This window comes from Pleurodeles waltl, chromosome 10 (assembly GCF_031143425.1).
Source record: "Pleurodeles waltl isolate 20211129_DDA chromosome 10, aPleWal1.hap1.20221129, whole genome shotgun sequence".
NCBI classification, from domain to species: domain Eukaryota; kingdom Metazoa; phylum Chordata; class Amphibia; order Caudata; family Salamandridae; genus Pleurodeles; species Pleurodeles waltl.
In genome coordinates, this window is record NC_090449.1 from 9,642,738 (window position 1) to 9,661,799 (window position 19,062).

General features: G+C 45.8%; 1 protein-coding gene across 2 annotated transcripts in view; it reads right to left on the minus strand.

The window, feature by feature from the left end:
• The window catches only part of WNK3 (WNK lysine deficient protein kinase 3), a 577,357-nt gene that overhangs the window by 22,458 nt on the left and 535,837 nt on the right, over positions 1-19,062 (minus strand). For both annotated transcript variants that reach the window (XM_069209347.1, XM_069209346.1), the window contains exons 22-23: positions 16,548-16,646; positions 13,874-14,076 (exon numbers count right to left, since the gene is read on the minus strand). In XM_069209347.1, the coding sequence (XP_069065448.1) occupies positions 13,874-14,076; positions 16,548-16,646 (302 nt within the window). The remainder of the gene's footprint in view (positions 1-13,873; positions 14,077-16,547; positions 16,647-19,062) is intronic.

The following is a 19,062-nucleotide window of genomic DNA, read 5'->3' on the forward strand; positions in this document are numbered from 1 at the left end:
TGTATACCAGCAGACCAAAGGGCATCAACAATTGTGGTGATTCATAAGGAAGGGAGGCCCCCGGAGGTATGTAGCTCATATAGACTGATATTCTTCCTTAATATGGAAGCCAAGGTGCTAGCCTAAGTGTTGGTCAATAGGTTGTGGGGAGTAATAGGATACCTAGTGCAGCCGGATCAATCAGGCTTTATGCCGAACAGAAGCACAAGACTAAATCTTAGGCGCTTGTTTGGTGTGCTACATCTGACCGCAGACACAGATCAGGGGACCCTGATGGCACGGGACACCAAAATGGCGTTTGACTCCCTGGAGTGGAACTGTCTACGGTCCTGAAGAAACTGGGGTTCGGGCCACAGTCCTGTAAATGGACTAGGCTGCTGCGTGCCGCCCCCACAGCGCGAGTGAAGGTCAATGGAATAGTGTCACGAGAATTTGAGTTGAGGAGGGTTACCAGACAGGGTTGCCGACTGTCCCCCCTGCTCTTTGCTCTAGCTGTGGAGCAATTCACAGAATGGATCCATCAGGATCCTTTGGTGATAGAATCCAAACATCGGGCGGCTGGGAGGAATGTACATCCTTGCATGCAGATGATATCCTGCTTAATGTCTCGCGGCCCTCACTGACAATAGGCAGGTTCATGGAAATATTTAGAATTTTTGGCGACCATTCTGGATACACAATAAACTGGTCCAGGTTGGTGGTAGATCCCCTGGAGGGAGGGGAACTGTCCAACTGGAGAGACTTCAAGGAGACGTGACACATTGGCAAGACCTCCCTCTGACCATGATGGGAAAAGCAGCAATCTATAAGATGATGAGCCTGCCGCGCCTCCTCTACGTCCTGCAAAACACCCAGTATAGCATTCAGCGTGAGGTGTTCGGCACAATTGCCTCAGATGTATACAGGTTGCTGTGGGGGCGGGGAACACAGAGGATTGCCCTAAACAAGCTACAGAGGGGACCATACGAGAGGGGAGGGGGGGGGGGGGGGGGGGGAATGAAGAGAGTGGATTTGCAAAACCGGACATTCAGAAATACTATTGGGCAGCGCACCTTTTGGTGGTCAATGACTGGATGTTTGGGGAGAAACAGGACCCAGCATATAGACTAGAAAGACATTTGCTAGATGACACTCGACAGGAGCAGGCAATGCTGCCTCACATGAGGGTAGTGACACAGGCCTGGAAAGAGGCAGCTAAACACCTGGGGTGGTTGGGGAAGCTCACTGACCTTAACCCGCTGTGGCACAGCGACAAGTTATCCGAGGTACGAGGCCTAGCGGGATTCAGGAGATGGGAGACGATTGGCATAGAACACCTGGGTGACGTGTGGAGGGGACAGGCATTTGTTAGTTTTGAGACACAGAGAGGAGTACACTCTGGCACCCACTGAACACTTTCGATACATGCAGCTCAGACATGCATTGAGGAGAAACATTAGGGAGGAAGACAGCCTGCCGGATGCTTCCTTGTTGGAAGATCACATCCTACTGGACCCACTTCATAGGCGGGGCAATTCTGTAATTTACAAAAAACGAATTAACAGAGAAATGGGAAACCGACTTGGGACCATTAGAGGAAGAGCAGTGGGGAGGGGAGGCCATTGGTAGCACCAAGGATATAGCCATTAGGGCTAGATTCAGACTGGTACAATTAAAAATCCCTACATTTACGGGATCACCCCCTGGTGTGGCAATTAAAAATCCTTCACAGAGAATACTACCTGCGCACTCTGCTATTTAAGATTGGCAGGGCAGTGACTCCATGTTGCCTGAGGCACTGTGGCAAAGATGGCACATTCATGCATATATTATGGGAATGTCCTCACATAAAGGAATATTGGGCGGAAGTGGTTGGAGAGATGGCACGCATGACTGCACTGGAAGTTCCGTTAGATCCTAAATGGTTAATCCTAGGAATATCAGGGGAATACACCTGGCCCATATACACAGAAATATGGCTGAGACTGGTAGGTGGAGTGGCAAAATGTAATGTTGCAAGAGCCTGGGAGAGCACGGTTGCCCCACAAATATTATACTGGCAACCCAACCTGGACTGGTGCCAGCGGACTGAGGTCATATAGGAGAGGAGAGGCTGCCCAAAGAAAAGGAAAAAGTATGGGGGGCGGGGAGGGCTGTGCAACTGCTCGGGGCTCAGGCAGAGACTGAGGCATGTGGGAGGGTAGGGATGGGTGACAAGGTGGAGAATCATTCCTTCGTATAGATAGCGAGAGGTCTTGTGAAGGGCCACAAAACGCTGTATGACATGACATACTTTTGATGATGAGCCGTGATGCTAAGTAACTCATGTATGGACCCTCCATGCATTGCTTGATGCGAAAATGAGAACCCTGTGTATGGTTTGAAAGAACATTAAAAAATAATTTTTAAAAAGAAAAACAAAAAGACCTTGAGAGCCTACGAAGACTTCTGCTGCAAGAGTCTCTAGGATCATATGCAAGAGTTTGCAGGTTGAAACTTCTGGGATGGGGAGTTCTTTGAGAACGTGGAAATGGTATTAGTACAGGTATGTATGAAGTATCAGGAAACAGAGAACACCACCTTGGTTACATAAGAATCCTTGGAGGAAGAATTGCTAAAAGGTGGACAGACCTCATGAGTCAGTGAATTTGCTCTGGAGATCAGAAGTCAGAATCAGATGCCTTGAGCAGCCCTCCTTCACTTCAACTTCTTAACCCACTCCACTGAAAAATTCAACCTGATCCACCACGTTGATGTTTTCAACATCGAGGGGAGTAGCAATGTCGACAGCAAAGCAGAGTGCACTATTGTGGTCTACAGAGAGCAGTGATTCAAAGGCAAACAAGCCAACTTTGTCCAGAACCGTTTCTGTGATGTCAAATGATGTCCTCTCAATGGCCAACCTACCTTTGATGGGAAGCAGGTAACAACCAGTTTCAACGTTGACCATGGACAATGTCTTGTCTTTGACTGATGTTTTCTTTTACATCACCTTCTCAGGGAACCTTTAGAGCGAACAGAAGATACATTGGTAGAAAAGGACCCTTCTCCAGGCCCTCCAGAGATTCCAGATATGAATTACAGTTGTATCTCCTGCAGGCCTTGAAGTAAGTTCATCCCCCCTCTCCTTCAGGGCAAACAAAGCCATCAGACCTTTGGGATGTGATCCTCAAGAAAGCATATTATATTAACTCGAGCCTTCATTTTACCACAGGAAGAGCACTTCAGAAATATGGATGGCATTTTGTGAAGAGAAAAAAAGGAAAATGTTACTTACCAAGTAGACATCTGTTCGAGGCATGTAGTGCTATAGATTGCATAATCCTGACATCTAGGTGTTGGGTCCAGTGTTGAATTTTTCTTCAAAGATGATGTTTTTCGAGTCACAGGATCAAGTGTCTCCTCCCTCTCGATGATACTGAGCATGAGCATCGAGTCTTCTGTTAGATTGTTTTCCCGCAAGTGGGTGAGAAAGGGTTGAGAAGGAAGTATAGAAAAAAAAAATGTCCATGCAAGTATATCTACATAAGTACAAATATACATACGAATATAAGATAACTGCAACAGCCACAGGTGTCTGGGAAGGAGGGTGGGTGCATGTGAATCTACAGCACTACATGTTACAAACAGATGGCTACTGGGTTAGTAACATTTTCCGTTCGGTGGCATGTGTGGCTGTAGATATACATGCTTTGCAGACTGTAAAGCAGTCCCTCCAAAAAGAGGTGGCTAGACTGTGGGAGTTGCAGTTGCTTGGAAAAGTGTTCTGAAGACAGCTTGTCCAACATTTGCTAGTTGTCATGCTTGTACATCCAAGCATCTTGTCTACTGGATGTGTGGTGTAGACAGAGTAGCTGCTCTGCATATGTCAGCTAAAGGAATATTTCCCAAAAATGCAATAGTAGCAACTTTATTCCTAGTGAAATGTGCCCTAGGAGTTTGTGGCAATTGACTTTTCTCCTTTAAATAACATGTTTGTGTACATATAACAATTCATCTAGCTATCCCATAAATTTGGAATGTCCTTGAATGGTTAAGCAAAAGCCACAAAAAGTGCACTCTTTATATCTAAAGTGTGGAGTGCCCTCTGTGCTACTGAATCCAGCTGTGAGAAAGAAACAACTGGGAAATCAATGGTTTGTTTGATATGAAATTGAGACACCACTTTTGGTAGAATATTGGATTTGTGCAAAGGACTACCTTATTCTTATGAATTTTAAAGAAGGGTTCCTCTAGAGTTAATGCCTGAATCTCACTGACACGTCTAAGGAATATTTTTGCAACCAGAAAATAAATCTATTTTCCATGAAAGTAACTGAATAGGGCATGAGTGAAGAGCCTCAAATAGAGGGCCCCTAAGCCTAGTGAGTACAATGTTAAGATTCCATGATGGAACAGGTGGAAGTCTAAGTGGAATGAGCCTTTTAAGTCCTTATGTGAAGGTTTTAATAACAGGGAGTCTGAACAATGAAATATGTTCTCTATTTTGTAAGTATGCAGCTATAGATGCAAGACGTAATATGATTGAAGTGTAGGCCAAGTGAAGTGAAGTGCTGCAAATGAAGTAAGTAGCAAATAATTTCTTGGACAGATTATTTTATTGGATTAATGTGTTTGGACTGGCAGTAGCAAACGTTTCCATTTTGCTGCATAACATGCTCTACGTGTGGGTCTGTGTGCCTCCTTCAAGATTTCCACACACTCAGGAGGTAAATTAAGATAACCATATTCTATGACTTCAGGAGCCATATCGTTGAGCAATTTGGGGTCCAGATGTCTGATCTGTCCATGGTCCTGAGTGAGAAGATCTGGCCTGTTGGGGAGCTTCTCGCGAGGAACCTGCGAGAGATCCTGAAGATTTGTTAACCAAGATTTACGAACTAGTATCATAGTTAGTGGCATCTGTGAGTTTGTGAACCAGACATGGAATTAGTGGGAGAGGTGGAAAAGCATAAGCAAACAGATCTGGCCAGTTCATCCATACAGCATTATCCTTGGAGCGAGGGCGAGAGTACCTTGACACAAAGTTTGGGCATTTTGCGTTTTCTGCTGTGGCGAAAAGATCTATTTCAGGATTTTCCCACCTTTGGAAGTATTTTTGAAGGACTAGTTGGTGGAGTTCCCATTCGTGGACTTGTTGATGCATCCTGCTGAATAGGTCTACAAAGTCGTTGTCCGTCACGGGGAGATATTCTGTCAGTAGGTGAATGTGGTGATAAGCCCATTTCCATACTGTTTGTGCCAGTTGTGATAGCTGGAACAATCATATCCCCCTTTCTTTTTGTAGGTAAGACATCACTGTCATACTGTCCATGCAGACAAGGACAACTGTGTGTGGGAGGTGAGGTAAGATAGGGCTAAAAAACTGCTTGAAGTTCCAGATAGCCGATGTGCAGGGAACGATGTGTATAATCAGAAAGACCCTGTGCTGTGAAGTTTTGAAGATGTGCTCCCCAACCTGTCAAGGATGCATCTGTGGTCAGAATGAGTTGAGGGACAGGGTCTCTTTTGTTGTCTTAGATGTCCTGAAGCCACTGCTAGGCATTTGTTAAATTCCCTGGGAGCAGTTGTGACCCCGAAAGGTAGAACTTTGAACTGATTATGTTTGCTGGCAATTGCAAATCTTAAATATTTTCAGTGTGCTGGATGGATGGGAATGTGGAAGTATGCATCTTTGAGGTCTAGATCTGTCATAAAATCTCCCTGTTGAAGGAGTGGAATATCATCCTGAAGCGTGACCATGTGAAAATGTTCTGAAAGAATGCATTGATCTAGGGGCCTGAGATCTAAGATGGGTCTGAGTGACCTGTCTTTTCTTGGAATGAGGAAATATAGCGAATAAACTCCTGTGCCTTAATATCTGGATGGAACTGGTTCTATAGCCCATTTTGAAAGGAGAGCTTGTACCTCTTTGTTGAGGAGAGTGAGGTGTTCTTGAGATGATAATGTGTGAGGAGGGATATTGGGAGATGTGGTTGTGAATTCCATGCAATAACTGTAGGAAACTGGCACTCGCTAACTCCCCCCCTTCCCCCCTGCCCAACGTTTTACCTGATATTGATGCTGACTTGACTGATGAGTGTGCTGGGATCCTGCTAACCAGGCCCCAGCACCAGTGTTCTTTCCCTACACATGTACCATTGTTTCCACAATTGGCACACCTCTGGCATACAGATAAGTCCCTTGTAAAAGGTACCAAGGGCACTGTGGCCAGGAAAGCTCCCCAAGAGCTGCAGCATGTGTTGTGCCACCCTAAGGGACCCCTCACCTAACGCATGTACACTGCCAGTGCAGATTGGGTGTGTTGGTGGGGAGAAAAAGGCAAAGTCGACATGGCATCCTCCTCAGGGTGCCATGCACACAAAATACTGCCTGTGGCATAGGTAAGTCACCCCTCTAGCAGGCCTTACAGCCCTAAGGCAGGGTGCATTATCCCACAGGTAAGGGCATAAATACATGAGCAATATGCCCCTACAGTGTCTAAGTCTATTCTTAGACATTGTAAGTGCAGTGTGGCCATATTAAGTATATGGTCTGGGAGTCTGTCAAAACAAACTCTGCAGTTCCATAATGGCTACACTGAATACTAGGAAGTTTGGTATCAAACTTTTCAGCGCAATAAATCCACACTGAAGTGGATTTGCAGTGCTGGATTTATTAAAACATGCACACAGAGGGTATATAGGAGATGCCCCTTGTATTTTACCCAATCCTCTAGTGAAGGACTGACTGGTCTGTGCCAGCCTGCCACTAAGAGACGAGTTTCTGACCTCCTGGGGTGAGAGCCCTTGTGCTTTCGGAGGACATAAAAAAAGCCTGCTCTGGATGGAGATGCTTCACAACTCCCCACTGCAGGTACTGTAACACCTGGTGGTGAGCCTCAAAGGCTCAGGCCTCCTGTTACAGTGCCCCAGGGCACTCCAGCTAGTAGAGATGCCGCCCCGCCCCGACAAGCCCCCGCTCTGGGTGGCCAGTTTGGCGGGAAACTTAAGAAAAACAAGGAGGAGTCACCACTTCAGCTGGGACTACCCCTAAGGTGTCCAGAGCTCAAATGACCCCCTCCATGCAGAATCCTCCATTTTGGTTTGGAGGACAGGGACCAATAGGAATAGGAATGTGCCCCTTTCCCCAAAGGGAGTAGACACAAGGAGGGTGTAGCCACCCTCAGGGACAGTGGCCATTAGCTACTGCCCTCTGACTCCTAAAACACCCCTAAATCTTGTATTTAAGGGCTCCCTGAACCAAGCTAGTCAGATTCCTGACGACCTCATAAGAAGATGGACTGCTTAGCTGAAACCCCCGCAGAGAAGGAAAGGAGACAACAACTGACTTGGCTCCAGCCCTACCGGCCTGTCTCCTGCTTCAAAGAACCTGCAGAAGAAAAGCGACGCATCCTGCAGGTCCAGCGACCTCTGAAAACCTCAAGAGGACTGCCTGCATCACAGAGGATCAAGAACTCCTGTGGACAGCGGTCCTGTCCAAAGAAGAACAGAAGAAGAAACCTCTTCTGAACGACTCCCACCTCACTCATGAAGTGCGAGTCCTGACAACTCTGCACCTGATGCCCCCGGCCCGTATCAAGGTGGTCTACCCAGCTAGAGAGGGTCCCCAGGCAATTCCGAGCAAGTGCTCACCCTGGGATGACCCCTCCCCCCTGGACGACGACGCCTGCAGAGGGAATTCCAAGGACCCCCCCACCCCCTACCGCAAAAGCTCCGGACGAAGATATCAAACGCCAAAGGACCCACAGCACCCGTTCCTTGGAGGAACAGACACCCGGTGCAGCAACGATCAACAGGTGGCCCTCTTCCCTGTCCAACCGATAGTGTGCCCGAGACACCCCTCTGGACCTCACCTGCAGCCCCTGAGTGACCCCCAGGGTCCCCTCATAAACCAGCACTGGGAGCCAGATGTCCTGTTTGCACCCTGCACCTGGCCGCCCCTGTCCAGCTGAGGGTGCGGATTTGGTGCCTACGTGTGCCCCCAGTGCTCTACTAATCCCCCCTGGTCTGCCGTCTGAGCCGCAGGTACTTATCTGCTGGCAGAACGAATTTGTGTACCCCGTCTCCATAGGAGCCCATGTTAAAATTCCTCAAATTTGACCTCTGCACCCGGCCGGCCCCGTGATGCTGGTGGTGGGTGTTTGGGGTTAACTTGAACCCCCAATGGTGGACTACCTACAACCCAGGGACTGGAACTGTAAGTTGTGTACTCACCTCTAAAACTGTACTTTATTGTCTTCCCCCATGAACTGTTCAGAAAATGCAGTGTCCACTTTTAAAATAGATTCTCTGTTTTCTTAAAAACTGTTTACTTGACTAAAGTGAAACAAAGTTACATTGATGTCTACGCTAAGTACTTACCTGCATCAGTATTTACTTCTGAACTGAATCTTGTGGTTTGCCTCTGGACTCTGTGCACACTATATTTCATTTTGATATAGTATATACAGGGACAGTTTCCTACAATAACCATGTTGGATAATGGAGAGGACCCACTGGTCCAATGTTATTTGTGTCCATTGAGTAAAGAAGTCCTGATGCCGCTCCCCAACTGGTGTTAAATGGGGTTTGGGTATGTTGAGGTGGACCGTGTTTTGTTGTGGAACTTGAGCCCGGAGACTTGGTGTTCCTGCCCCTGCCTCTGAAATTATGACCTCTGAAAGCTCCACTGAAAGAGTCTCTGGTACAGGAACCTGAGGGTTGCTTGTTTTGAGACATGGAAGGCTCAGATGAAGTTGCTGATTTGTAACCCTCTTAGTAGAGTGGGTGACAAAATAATCCTCTTTGTGCCTGTGACTGTAGAGCCCCCATGCCCTTTGCAGTGTCCATGTCCTTTTTTAGTTTTTCCAAAGTGGAATCAACTTGTGGACTGTTAGACCTCACAGCCTTAGGGTGGTCACCCCTAACCTTTTGCCTGCCTCCCTCCACTTTTTGGACACTGTTTTTGCTGGCTTTTAGACTCTGCGCACTTTACCACTGCTAACCAGTGCTAAAGTGCATATGCTCTCTCCCTTAAAACATAGTAACCTTGAATCATACCTGATTGGACTATTAATTTACTTACAAGTCCCTAGTAATGTGCTCTCTATGTGCATAGGGCCGGTAGATTAAATGCTACTAGTGGGCCTGCAGCACTGGTTGTGCCACCCACTTAAGTAGCCCCTTTTCTTTGACTCAGGCCTGCCATTGCAAGGCCTGTGTGTGCAGTTTCACTGTCACCTCGACTTGGCATTTAAAAGTACTTGCCAAGCCTAAACCTCCCCTTTCTCCACATATAAGTCACCTCTAATGTGTGCCCTAGGTAACCCCTAGAGCAGGGTGCTGTGTGGGTGAAAGGCAGGACATGTACCTGTGTAGTTTACATGTCCTGGTAGTGTAAAACTCCTAAATTTGTTTTTGCACTACTGTGAGGCCTGCTCCTTTCATAGGCTAACATTGGGGCTGCCTTCATACAGTATTGAAGTGGTAGCTGCTGATCTGAAAGGAGTAGGAAGGTCATATTTAGTATGGCCAGAATGGTAATGTAAAATCCTGCTGACTGGTGAAGTTGGATTTCATATTACTGTTCTAGAAATGCCACTTTTAGAAAGTGAGCATTTCTTTGCACTTAAAACTTTCTGTGCCTTACAATCCACGTCTGGCTGGGCTTAGTTGACAGCTCCTTGTGCATTCACTCAGACACACCCCAAACACAGGGTACTCAGCCTCACTTGCATACATCTGCATTTTGAATGGGTCTTCCTGGGCTGGGAGGGTGGAGGGCCTGCTCACACAAAGGACTGCCACACCCCCTACTGGGACCCTGGCAGACAGGATTGAACTGAAAGGGGACCTGGTGCACTTCTTAGCCACTCTTTGAAGTCTCCCCCACTTCAAAGGCACATTTGGGTATAAAACAGGGCCTCTGCCCTACCTCATCAGACACTTGCTGGAGAAGAAACCTGAACCAGAAACTACATCCTGCCAAGAAGAACTGCCTGGCTGCTCAAAGGACTCACCTGTCTGCTTTCTACAAAGGACTGCTGCCTTGCTGTTGGCCTGCTGCCTTGCTGAACTCTTGTCTGGCTGTGAAAGTGCTCTCCAAGGGCTTGGATAGAGCTTGCCTCCTGTTCCCTGAAGTCTCAGGACCAAAAAGACTTCTCTTTTTCACTTGGACGCTCCGTGCGCCGAAATTTTTGACGTACAGCTTGTTCCGCGGCGAGAAAAACGCCGCACACCGATGCTGATCGACACGACGCCTTTGGGAAGACCGGAACTTTGACGCGCGGCTTCACAAGGACAACGCCGCCCAACCTCCAGAGGAGAAATCGACGCAACGCCTGCCATGAGATCGTAATTTCGACGCGCAGCCCCGCAGAACGACGCGCAGCCGGAAAACAAGCAGGAAAATCCCCGCACAGACCCGGGACATCTGGTACTCCCCGCGATCCACAGAAAGAGACTTTCCACGTGCCGGTAAACGACGCACGACTTCCCCGCGTGAAAAATAACGACGCAAGTCCGTGTGTGCTGGGGAGAAATCGACGCACACACCCTTTTTCCACGTATCTCTTCTTCTGTGGCCCTCTGAGGAGATTTTCCACTCCAAACCAGGTACTTCGTGCTTGAAAGAGACTTTGTTTGCTTTTTAAAGACTTAAGACACTTTGTATCACTTTTCAGTGATATCTCTACAAATTCACATTGCAACTTTATTCGTTTTGACCTACAATTATCCTGATAAATATTCTATATTTTTCTAAACACTGTGTGGTGTATTTTTGTGGTGCTATATGGTGGTATTGTATGATTTATTGCACAAATACTTTACACATTGCCTTCTAAGTTAAGCCTGACTGCTCGTGCCAAGCTACCAGAGGGTGGGCACAGGGTAATCTTGGATTGTGTGTGACTTACCCTGACTAGAGTGAGGGCTTTTGCTTGGACAGGGGGTAACCTGACTGCCAACCAAAAACCCCATTTCTAACATGGACCAAAGAGATGTTCTTTAGTAAAGGGCATATTTAAAACTGCTTGCTGTACACATCTGGCTCAAATCCAGAGCACCTAAGCCATGCATGTCTTCTGATTAGGACACTTGTGTTTAAGCCTCGTGCTGCGGAGTCTGCAGCATCCAGGGCACATCGAATTGAGTTGTTGGCAATAGTCTGCCCCTCCGACACAGTGTGTTAGCCACACTTTAGCGATGCTCTTCTGGGAGATATTGGAGTAGATCCTCCATTTCATTCCAGTGAGCTCTGTCATATCTAGAGAGCAGAGCTTGGGTATTGGCTATCCGACAATGATTAGCGGCTTGCACAGCTACTCTTTTGCCTGACCCATCAATCTTTTTTTTTTTTCTCGTCAGGCACGGGAGAGTCTCCAGTGGTCCGGCTACTAGCTCTTTTCCTGGTGGTCGTAGCCACTGTAGAGTCTGGCGGCACTTGTGATCTGAAACTAAGGGTCAGATGGAGCTGGTTTGTATTTTTTCTGTCTTTGGTGTTATTATTCTTGAACGAAGAGGCACCTGAAAAATGCTTGCATGTTGCAACATACCTGAGAGCATGTGGAGCTATTGAGTGTCCCTGTGTGTGCAGGTCAGTGTGTTAAATAGAAAATCCTGTTCAATAGGATCTTTGTGTGAAGGTACATTATGGTATGCAGCTGCCCTAGCAATGACTTGTTGGTAGCTGGTAGCATCCTCTGGAGAAGAAGGTCTGGTGGGATACAAATCTGGATCCGCATTAATAACTGGGTCTGGATCATAAGAATCCCAGGGATCCTGATCTGGTGGTATTTCCTCTAAATAGTGTTCCTCAAATAAAGGTGAAGCTTGTGTATCTCCCTCAGATGGAGAACTGGGAGAAGGAGGAGAAGTAGGTGGAGGTGAAGTACGAGGAGGAAGAGGACAAACAAGCTGCGTTGTGGAAACAGTCTTTCACTTCTGGAGTTTCTAGGTCGTGAGGTGTCCAGTGCCTCCCGGAAGGTTAGCGTTCTTTTAAAAGTAATTGTAGGGAAAGTTAGAATTCGCCCCGTGCCTTCCTGAATTTTGCGCTGTCTAACGTCCATTCTCTCTAATATTTGTTGAATAGCTGAAAGTGTGGTGGTTGAGTGGCTTGAGTCCAAATGCTCAGAAGGAACACGTTCATTTGTTTTCTGCATCAGAATTCTCGCTCAGATCTTTCTCGGCGTCGAGCTGTGTTCTGAAGATTGCCGGCTTGCAACCATTGTGGTTGGTGCGAGTGCTTGGTGGTGGAAAGTTGGACTGAAGTAGATGAGGTCAGAGCCAAAGATGCAGCCGCAGTCTGCATTGTTTTGGGAGCTGAGCTGATGGGCGGTGCATCCAAAAGTTCTTTCCTAGACCGGCGATGGCTCAAGTTCAGTGGTGGCCAGGTGACCTCGGTATGGGGTCTTTTTGGAGGTTTTGTGGTAAGAGGTGGGGCTACTGTACTCTCAGTTTCCACCGAAGTCAGTTCTTGGCTCTCGATGTCAGATTGGATGTCTGAATCCAAATCTTGGATAGAGACGGATTCCTGGTGGGCCTCCTCCTGCCCATGTTCCTCCTCGAATATATCCAGGGTGCCATCTGGAGATCTGCGCGCCATCTCCAGCCTACAAGCTTTTCGGACTCGGAGTGACTTGTTGGACCAGAAGGATCGACGTCTTGCAGGTAGACTCTTGATGGTCTGGCGAGAGGCATAAGTTACACACCAGATGATGATCGGTGTAGGGGTAATTCGAATGGCACCAAGGGCAAAACCGAAATGGCGTCTGTTCCATTGGGCTTACAGTGTTGTCTGGTGCCAAGAGTTTCAAGGCTTACCAGCCCGACAGGCCTCCGACACGGAGGGTGTACGATTGAAAAACTGGAACCGATATGCAAGAAAAAGGTCAATGTGAGAGTCAGAAAACCCTGATCGAATGTACAATACAGTGGAATAGAAAAGACGGAGGAATAGTCTTGGACTGGAGTGAAGAATTACACGTACGAACCCAACGGCGGAGAGAAAACAATCCAACAAAGGACTCGATGCCCATGATCACTGAGAGGGAGGAGTCATTCGATCCAGAGACTCAAAAAACATCTTCGAAGAAAACTTGTAACACACCGGACCCAACATCAGATGGCAGGATAATGCAAAGCATGTGTATCCACAGCCACACATGCCACCGAACAAACATTTCAGGACTTTATCTAAAACACGTCAAATGCTAAAAAAACGTCAAATGAATTTATTTGCATGGCTTGGAAAGGATGGACGCAGAAGGGGAATGATTTCTTAGGGGTACAGTCAGTTTTTCAGCCTGTATTCATGACAGTATCTATACTAACATTACTCTGCCTTTCATATATGTTACTTAAACAAAAGGTTAGTGAAAGACATTTCTATTAGTCATTTTTTTTTTATAAATGTGTTGACTATTTGGATATAATCAACTCCTTTTAGAAACATTAAATAAAGCTTCTGTGATATGATCGCCTTTTTTGCTATGGTCTAGTTGAAGGACACGTAATAGTTAAGACTAAAGGGCTTGGGACATCAGAGTATTGTTAACCCCGCATAGTCACCCCCAACATCTCATAAGAGTAGGATGCTCTTGCTTTTCTCATGCACTCACCTCAAGACAAGATGGGCAGAGCATTACACACACATGCGCTCCTAACTGGTATGCACTAGATGTCAGGAGGGATAAAATAAGGGTGGTGTACCTCACACATATTGTCAGAGGGAAGCAGAATATCTGTGCATACTTCATAGGCTTTGGTGTATGTCAGGGGCTCATCATAAACATCAACGTCCAGAAGAATTGTATGGAAGGCAAGGTTCACCTCAATCTTCTAACTGGAGACCAAGGCTTACATCACATGTTCAGCTAACCAGAACATACGAAGACACTGTGGAAAAGGCTTACCTCATATGTTCGGCCCCAGCTATCATTCTCTAATCGGCTTTGATTCTGCTTGATCTGGTTGAGGCTTGGCTTCATAAGTGAGTTCCCAGCAGTCTCCTTTGCCCAATCATCCACTAGCTTGTGGAGATCATCTGTAAACATTCCCTTTTTGCTTCCTGAAGACTGCTGGAACGAGTCCATGTTGCTCCCCAGACACATGTGTTCTGCATATTTTGACAAGGAGAAAGGAAATGGACTGGCATAAGCAAAGAAGTCTTCAAATTCCTAACAAATGCAGTCCAAAGTCTGCACAGTCTTTCCAACTGCCAATGATGACATATGCCGCCACTTTTTTGTAAGTGCCAGAAAAAGGTGTTATGACAAAGTAGTAAACCACAGGTTCATCCAAATGCCCCCAGTTCTTATTTTACACCAACATCCCACCTTGAACTTCTTGTGAGAAATTAGGTCTCTAGTGGTAATAAGAGGTTACTTACTTGTAATCACGTTTTTTTTTAAATCATGGGTGGATCACTAGAATATCTCCACACATTTTACATTTAAAAATTGTATGAAAAACATGGCAACAGACAACATTCTGAATTATTTTTATAATGTCCAATTGTGATTTGTAAATCAACAATGTAAATTTACACTTGGCTGGGGGAAATATTCTCTTACTAGAAATACAAAGCAAAGATCAGAACTGCACAGATGGTACCTAACCTCCAACTTCTGCAAAAGTACTTTTAAACTCAACATTCTAACGTGGCTAGCACAAGATTAAAAAGGTTTCTTCTCTGTAATCCTAGTTCTTCAGGGCAATCTCCAGTGACAACATAACCTTTCAACTGTCACACATGAGCAAGACCCTTAAGCACTTCTTTCAAAATGTAAATTTTTATATATTATCCTGGATTTACTTTAGGGCGGCCACAATTCTACAAAAAACAATTCTGCAGCCTACAAACAGACTATATTGACCAAGTCCATTAATTTTGTTTTAAAAGACGAAATGCCATTAAACACACTGGATGTCACCATAAAAATTAAGTGCTAAAACCGCTTTCACAAACAAGAAGAGAAAAGACTCAGAACAGTGTGGTCACATAGGCTGTAGCTAGGCTGGGCTGATAACGGACCCCATGCATTTAAAGGCCTCAGTATCTCCAGTGTCCCATCAGGCCCTGTAGGGGGCAATTACTTCAGTTCCTCTTTCCGGCTCCTGGTGACAATACCATGTAGTATGTAGTTCAGCTTTTTTTGACTTAAACTATTAGGATCTTCAACAATACTTCTTGATAATTGTTTTTCACCCGTTTTTCTGTCATTTCGCGAAAGGAAATCAATTTTTTTCTTTCCAATAAATCCATTGATTTTTGGCAAGTAGCCTGTCAGTGACAGAGAATATTAGCCTTCATGGAAAGGATCAGTAGAGAAGGCAGCAAGCATCCCTGACTGAAAGAACTCAGAGGTCGCAGGCCCTACTCTCCATCTAGGCCATCATCTCCTGTGGTCTTACTGGATTCTCCTCCTCCGGATGCCCAGCCTTCTCTCCAGTCTTCTTCAAATCATTCTTCACTGCATTTAGTGGTACTACCACTGTCTCCTGCTCCACCTCTTCCACTGCTGCCTCTAACACCCAGAGACTCTTGTGGATAAAATTCAATTTCTGCCATCAGTACTTTCTATGACTCTGCTTCTCACAGAATCAACTTTATTGCCAAGCAGATCCAAGTCTTCAACACCACAAGTCTATTCTTGTTACTAATCAGGGTTGAGGTCACATCATCATTCACGCCATTCAAGTCATACTTCTTCCAGATGCTTATCTAGATGCAGACATCAATAGAGACTCTAAAGCATACAGCTACAACACTGTCTTTGAGGACATCTGAAACTGGCAGTATTTGACTCACCTCTCTTCCTGCGAGAATCTCCTGGTATGAAGACATCAATACAATCCAGGAGGCTCTCATCTGAGGGGCTAACAAATAGAATATTCCTCAACCAGCATCTATGATGACGTCAGTGATTTTTGAAACTCTTCAGATATCTTGATCTCCTCCTGATTCAGAAATGGTGTCACTATGGATGGCTCCCTTGTTTACAGTATACCAAAGAAGAGAAGGCAAAGACTGAATTGGCAGAGACAGAGATGTGTGATATGTCTGGGACAATTATGAAAACTGCAAGAGCCACAGCTCTCCTGGGTTGATTTTAAATGTTTTCTCAAATTACCTTTTTCATGAACTACAATATTTGGCAGTCATACAGACGGTGAAATTGCCCACATGAAAAGCAGAGGTGGAGACCTTAAAGGCCAACGATCACAAAATAAGAAAGAGCAGACAAAACACATACAGACCTTATGAGCCTTGTTAATCCACAGAGGGTTCAAACCCCTCGGTGTCTTGAGAACCTCATAGGCTCAAACTGCTCAAGTGAAACACTTTGAGTAATCTTTTATATTCAATCCACTTTGGGAATCATACTAAAGATTACTTAAAAATTGTTCCCAGTAACTTCTGTTTCAGTTTATGAACTTCTTGCACAATAGGGTTAAGCTCAGTGCAGCGCTGTACCAGACCTTCTCATTTGCTATTCAGTCAGGGCAGTGCCAACTTCCTGGCCCCCCTCAGCGACTGTCATTGAAAGGTGCACACATCGCTGCAGCAGGCTGTTACATTTGTACCTTGCAAGTTCTCGTGGGAGCTGCTCTGGTGCAGAAGGTGCGCCTGCAGACTCAGCTGGTAGTCGATGGCTGACTCAGCAGTTGTGGCACAACAGCATTCTACAGAGAGAAGCAGAGAGAAGTTAAAAGTGCTCACCAAGGTAACGTCTCTTATAGTGACTCAGCCCCTTCACTCATACAGTAATTGCCAGAAAGATAAGGAACCTCAGCACTGGGCTATTTTATGCAAGTCATTGCTTTTCATTCTACCCCTGGTTTAATTAACCCTCACACTGATCGGGTGATTAGCCAAGATCAGAATGGGGGTTTTAATGCAGTGAAGCAAGTGTCAAGACTGTTGTTTCTTTCTATTAGGGTCACAATACTGCTATGCATATGTTATTTCTATAGTGCAAACCTATCAAAAAAGGAAAAAGTGGAGCACTAGGGCAAGTTCAAGGACCAGAATAAACTCAATGAGTAATAGAAGAAGCTGGTTTGTGGATGGTTAATGGATTGGGATGTAGTGTTCTTTAAAGAGGCTTGTGATCTCATCTAAATCTACAAAAGAAACCCATACTGTGTGTTGTAGGTAGATAACATTTTCTTCCCCAGCACTGAATCGTTCACAGAGTTGCATATTTGAATTAGGGCTAAAAAGTAGTTAAAAAGAGAACAAAAACAGTGGAATGTGGGCAAGGATGGCCTGTAGCACAGTATGTTTAGCAGTCTACGACAGCCTGTACATCATGCAGTGATGCTTTCCAGAGGAGTGCCCTGTCGGCAATACTGCAGCTTTAGCAAAGACAGCAGCTGTTGCAACAATTCCTCTGGTGAAATGCACCCGCACTTTCCCACTTGAGGTATTCAGTCTTACTTTCCACACACTGACATGCAAGCGGCTATTCAATGTGCTAAGCAATTCTTCAACAAGTCTTGACCTAAGCAACACAAATAATTGGGCTGACTGTTTCAAGTATAAAGACATGCCCAAATACAATTGTAAAAATAGATTAATTTCTGAAGAATGAAAAGCTCTTTCTGGCACTGTGTAAGACTGTGGAAACAATTTAAGAAGAACGACTTCCTGGTTGAGGTAGAAATAAGTAAGCATTTTTTTTTATAACTAATTTTATTTTTATTTAAGTGTGAGAACAGAAAGGAAAAGGCAAACAAAGACACGACAGTGAGTACACAATAGCACCACTGAATGAGGCAGGGCAATACCGTTCCCACAAATGAGAACCCTCCCTTCTCCCCAAACAAGACATAATAACACTGATCAAACATGCAGCCCCTGGTGTGCCTGCCATTTTCCTCAGATTTTTTCATATTTTGGGGGTCAGCCCCGCGCCTCATAAATTGGCTTTTCTAGTTGAGAGCACCAGTCCACTCCGGCCTGCCATTTAGAAACTGACAGCACCACCGGCTTCTCCAGGACTGTGCAATGTCTCTTTTGGCCACCAGGCAGGCAACCCTTATGAATATTCGGTCAGCTCTCATTCCCCCCAGTTCTGCCAGAAGGCCCAACAGCGCCACATTCACACTCAACCCAATGGAATACCCAAGGACCTTCGAGATCTCCCGCTCCATCCTCACCCAGAAGGGATGCATCTCCTGACACTCCCATGCTACGTGCCGCAGATGTGCCCCCAGCTGACCACATCTCAGGCAGCTGGGGGGTTTGTATGTCATATGAAAGTAATTTATCTGGACCATTCTTAACCTGGAGAAAATGGTCAGTTCCCTGGGTGGTAGGTGGGCCTCTCTCCAATCATCCTCATCCAGCTCTCCCACCAAGGCCGCCCACCTGTCCCGCATCGTGGCCAAGCCATCCATTGCATTAGTAAGCAAGGAACGCTAGATCTGGGTATTGGCACCTTCCCCATGCAAACCAACAACAGTTTTGCCTCAAGCGGGCTATATATCAGAGAGAGAAATTGGCCAACAGGTGAGCCCGCAGGGCATGGCGCATCTGGAGGAAGCGAAAAAACTGGGAGTTGGATAGGGCATAATGCTCCCTCAGCTGCTGAAAGGACATCAGATTGTCACCAGTGCAAACATCTACCAGGTAGGTAATTCCAAAGGCGTCCCACTGTCTAAAGCCCTCCAATCGGGACACCTGCTTGTAATGAAAATAGATGTTTTTGACCACTGACTTTGTTTTGCACCACTTTGCATATTAGTTGTTCAGTGTTCACCAGTTGCAGATTACATTTTGTATTCAGTTTAGCTGCCTATTGGCTTTATTGTGGCATTAGCCATTGCAGTTGAGATGTGTTTTTCCACATGGTAAACTGAGCCTGTTTTTCGTATTTTAGCTCACCAAACAGTTAGTCAACATGATAAGAAAGGACAGTGCAGGGAACGGCGCAGCCTTGGCAGGAGAGCCTTGAAATGCTGGCCAGTTTTCAAAGTTTTTCTTCCAACTCTGACCTACAGTAGCCAGCATGTTTGAATATTTCCATCTGAGAGGAGGGGTTTCCTCTTCCCCACCCCCCCCAGAAAGCCCTTTCGGTTCTTTAGAGATATATAA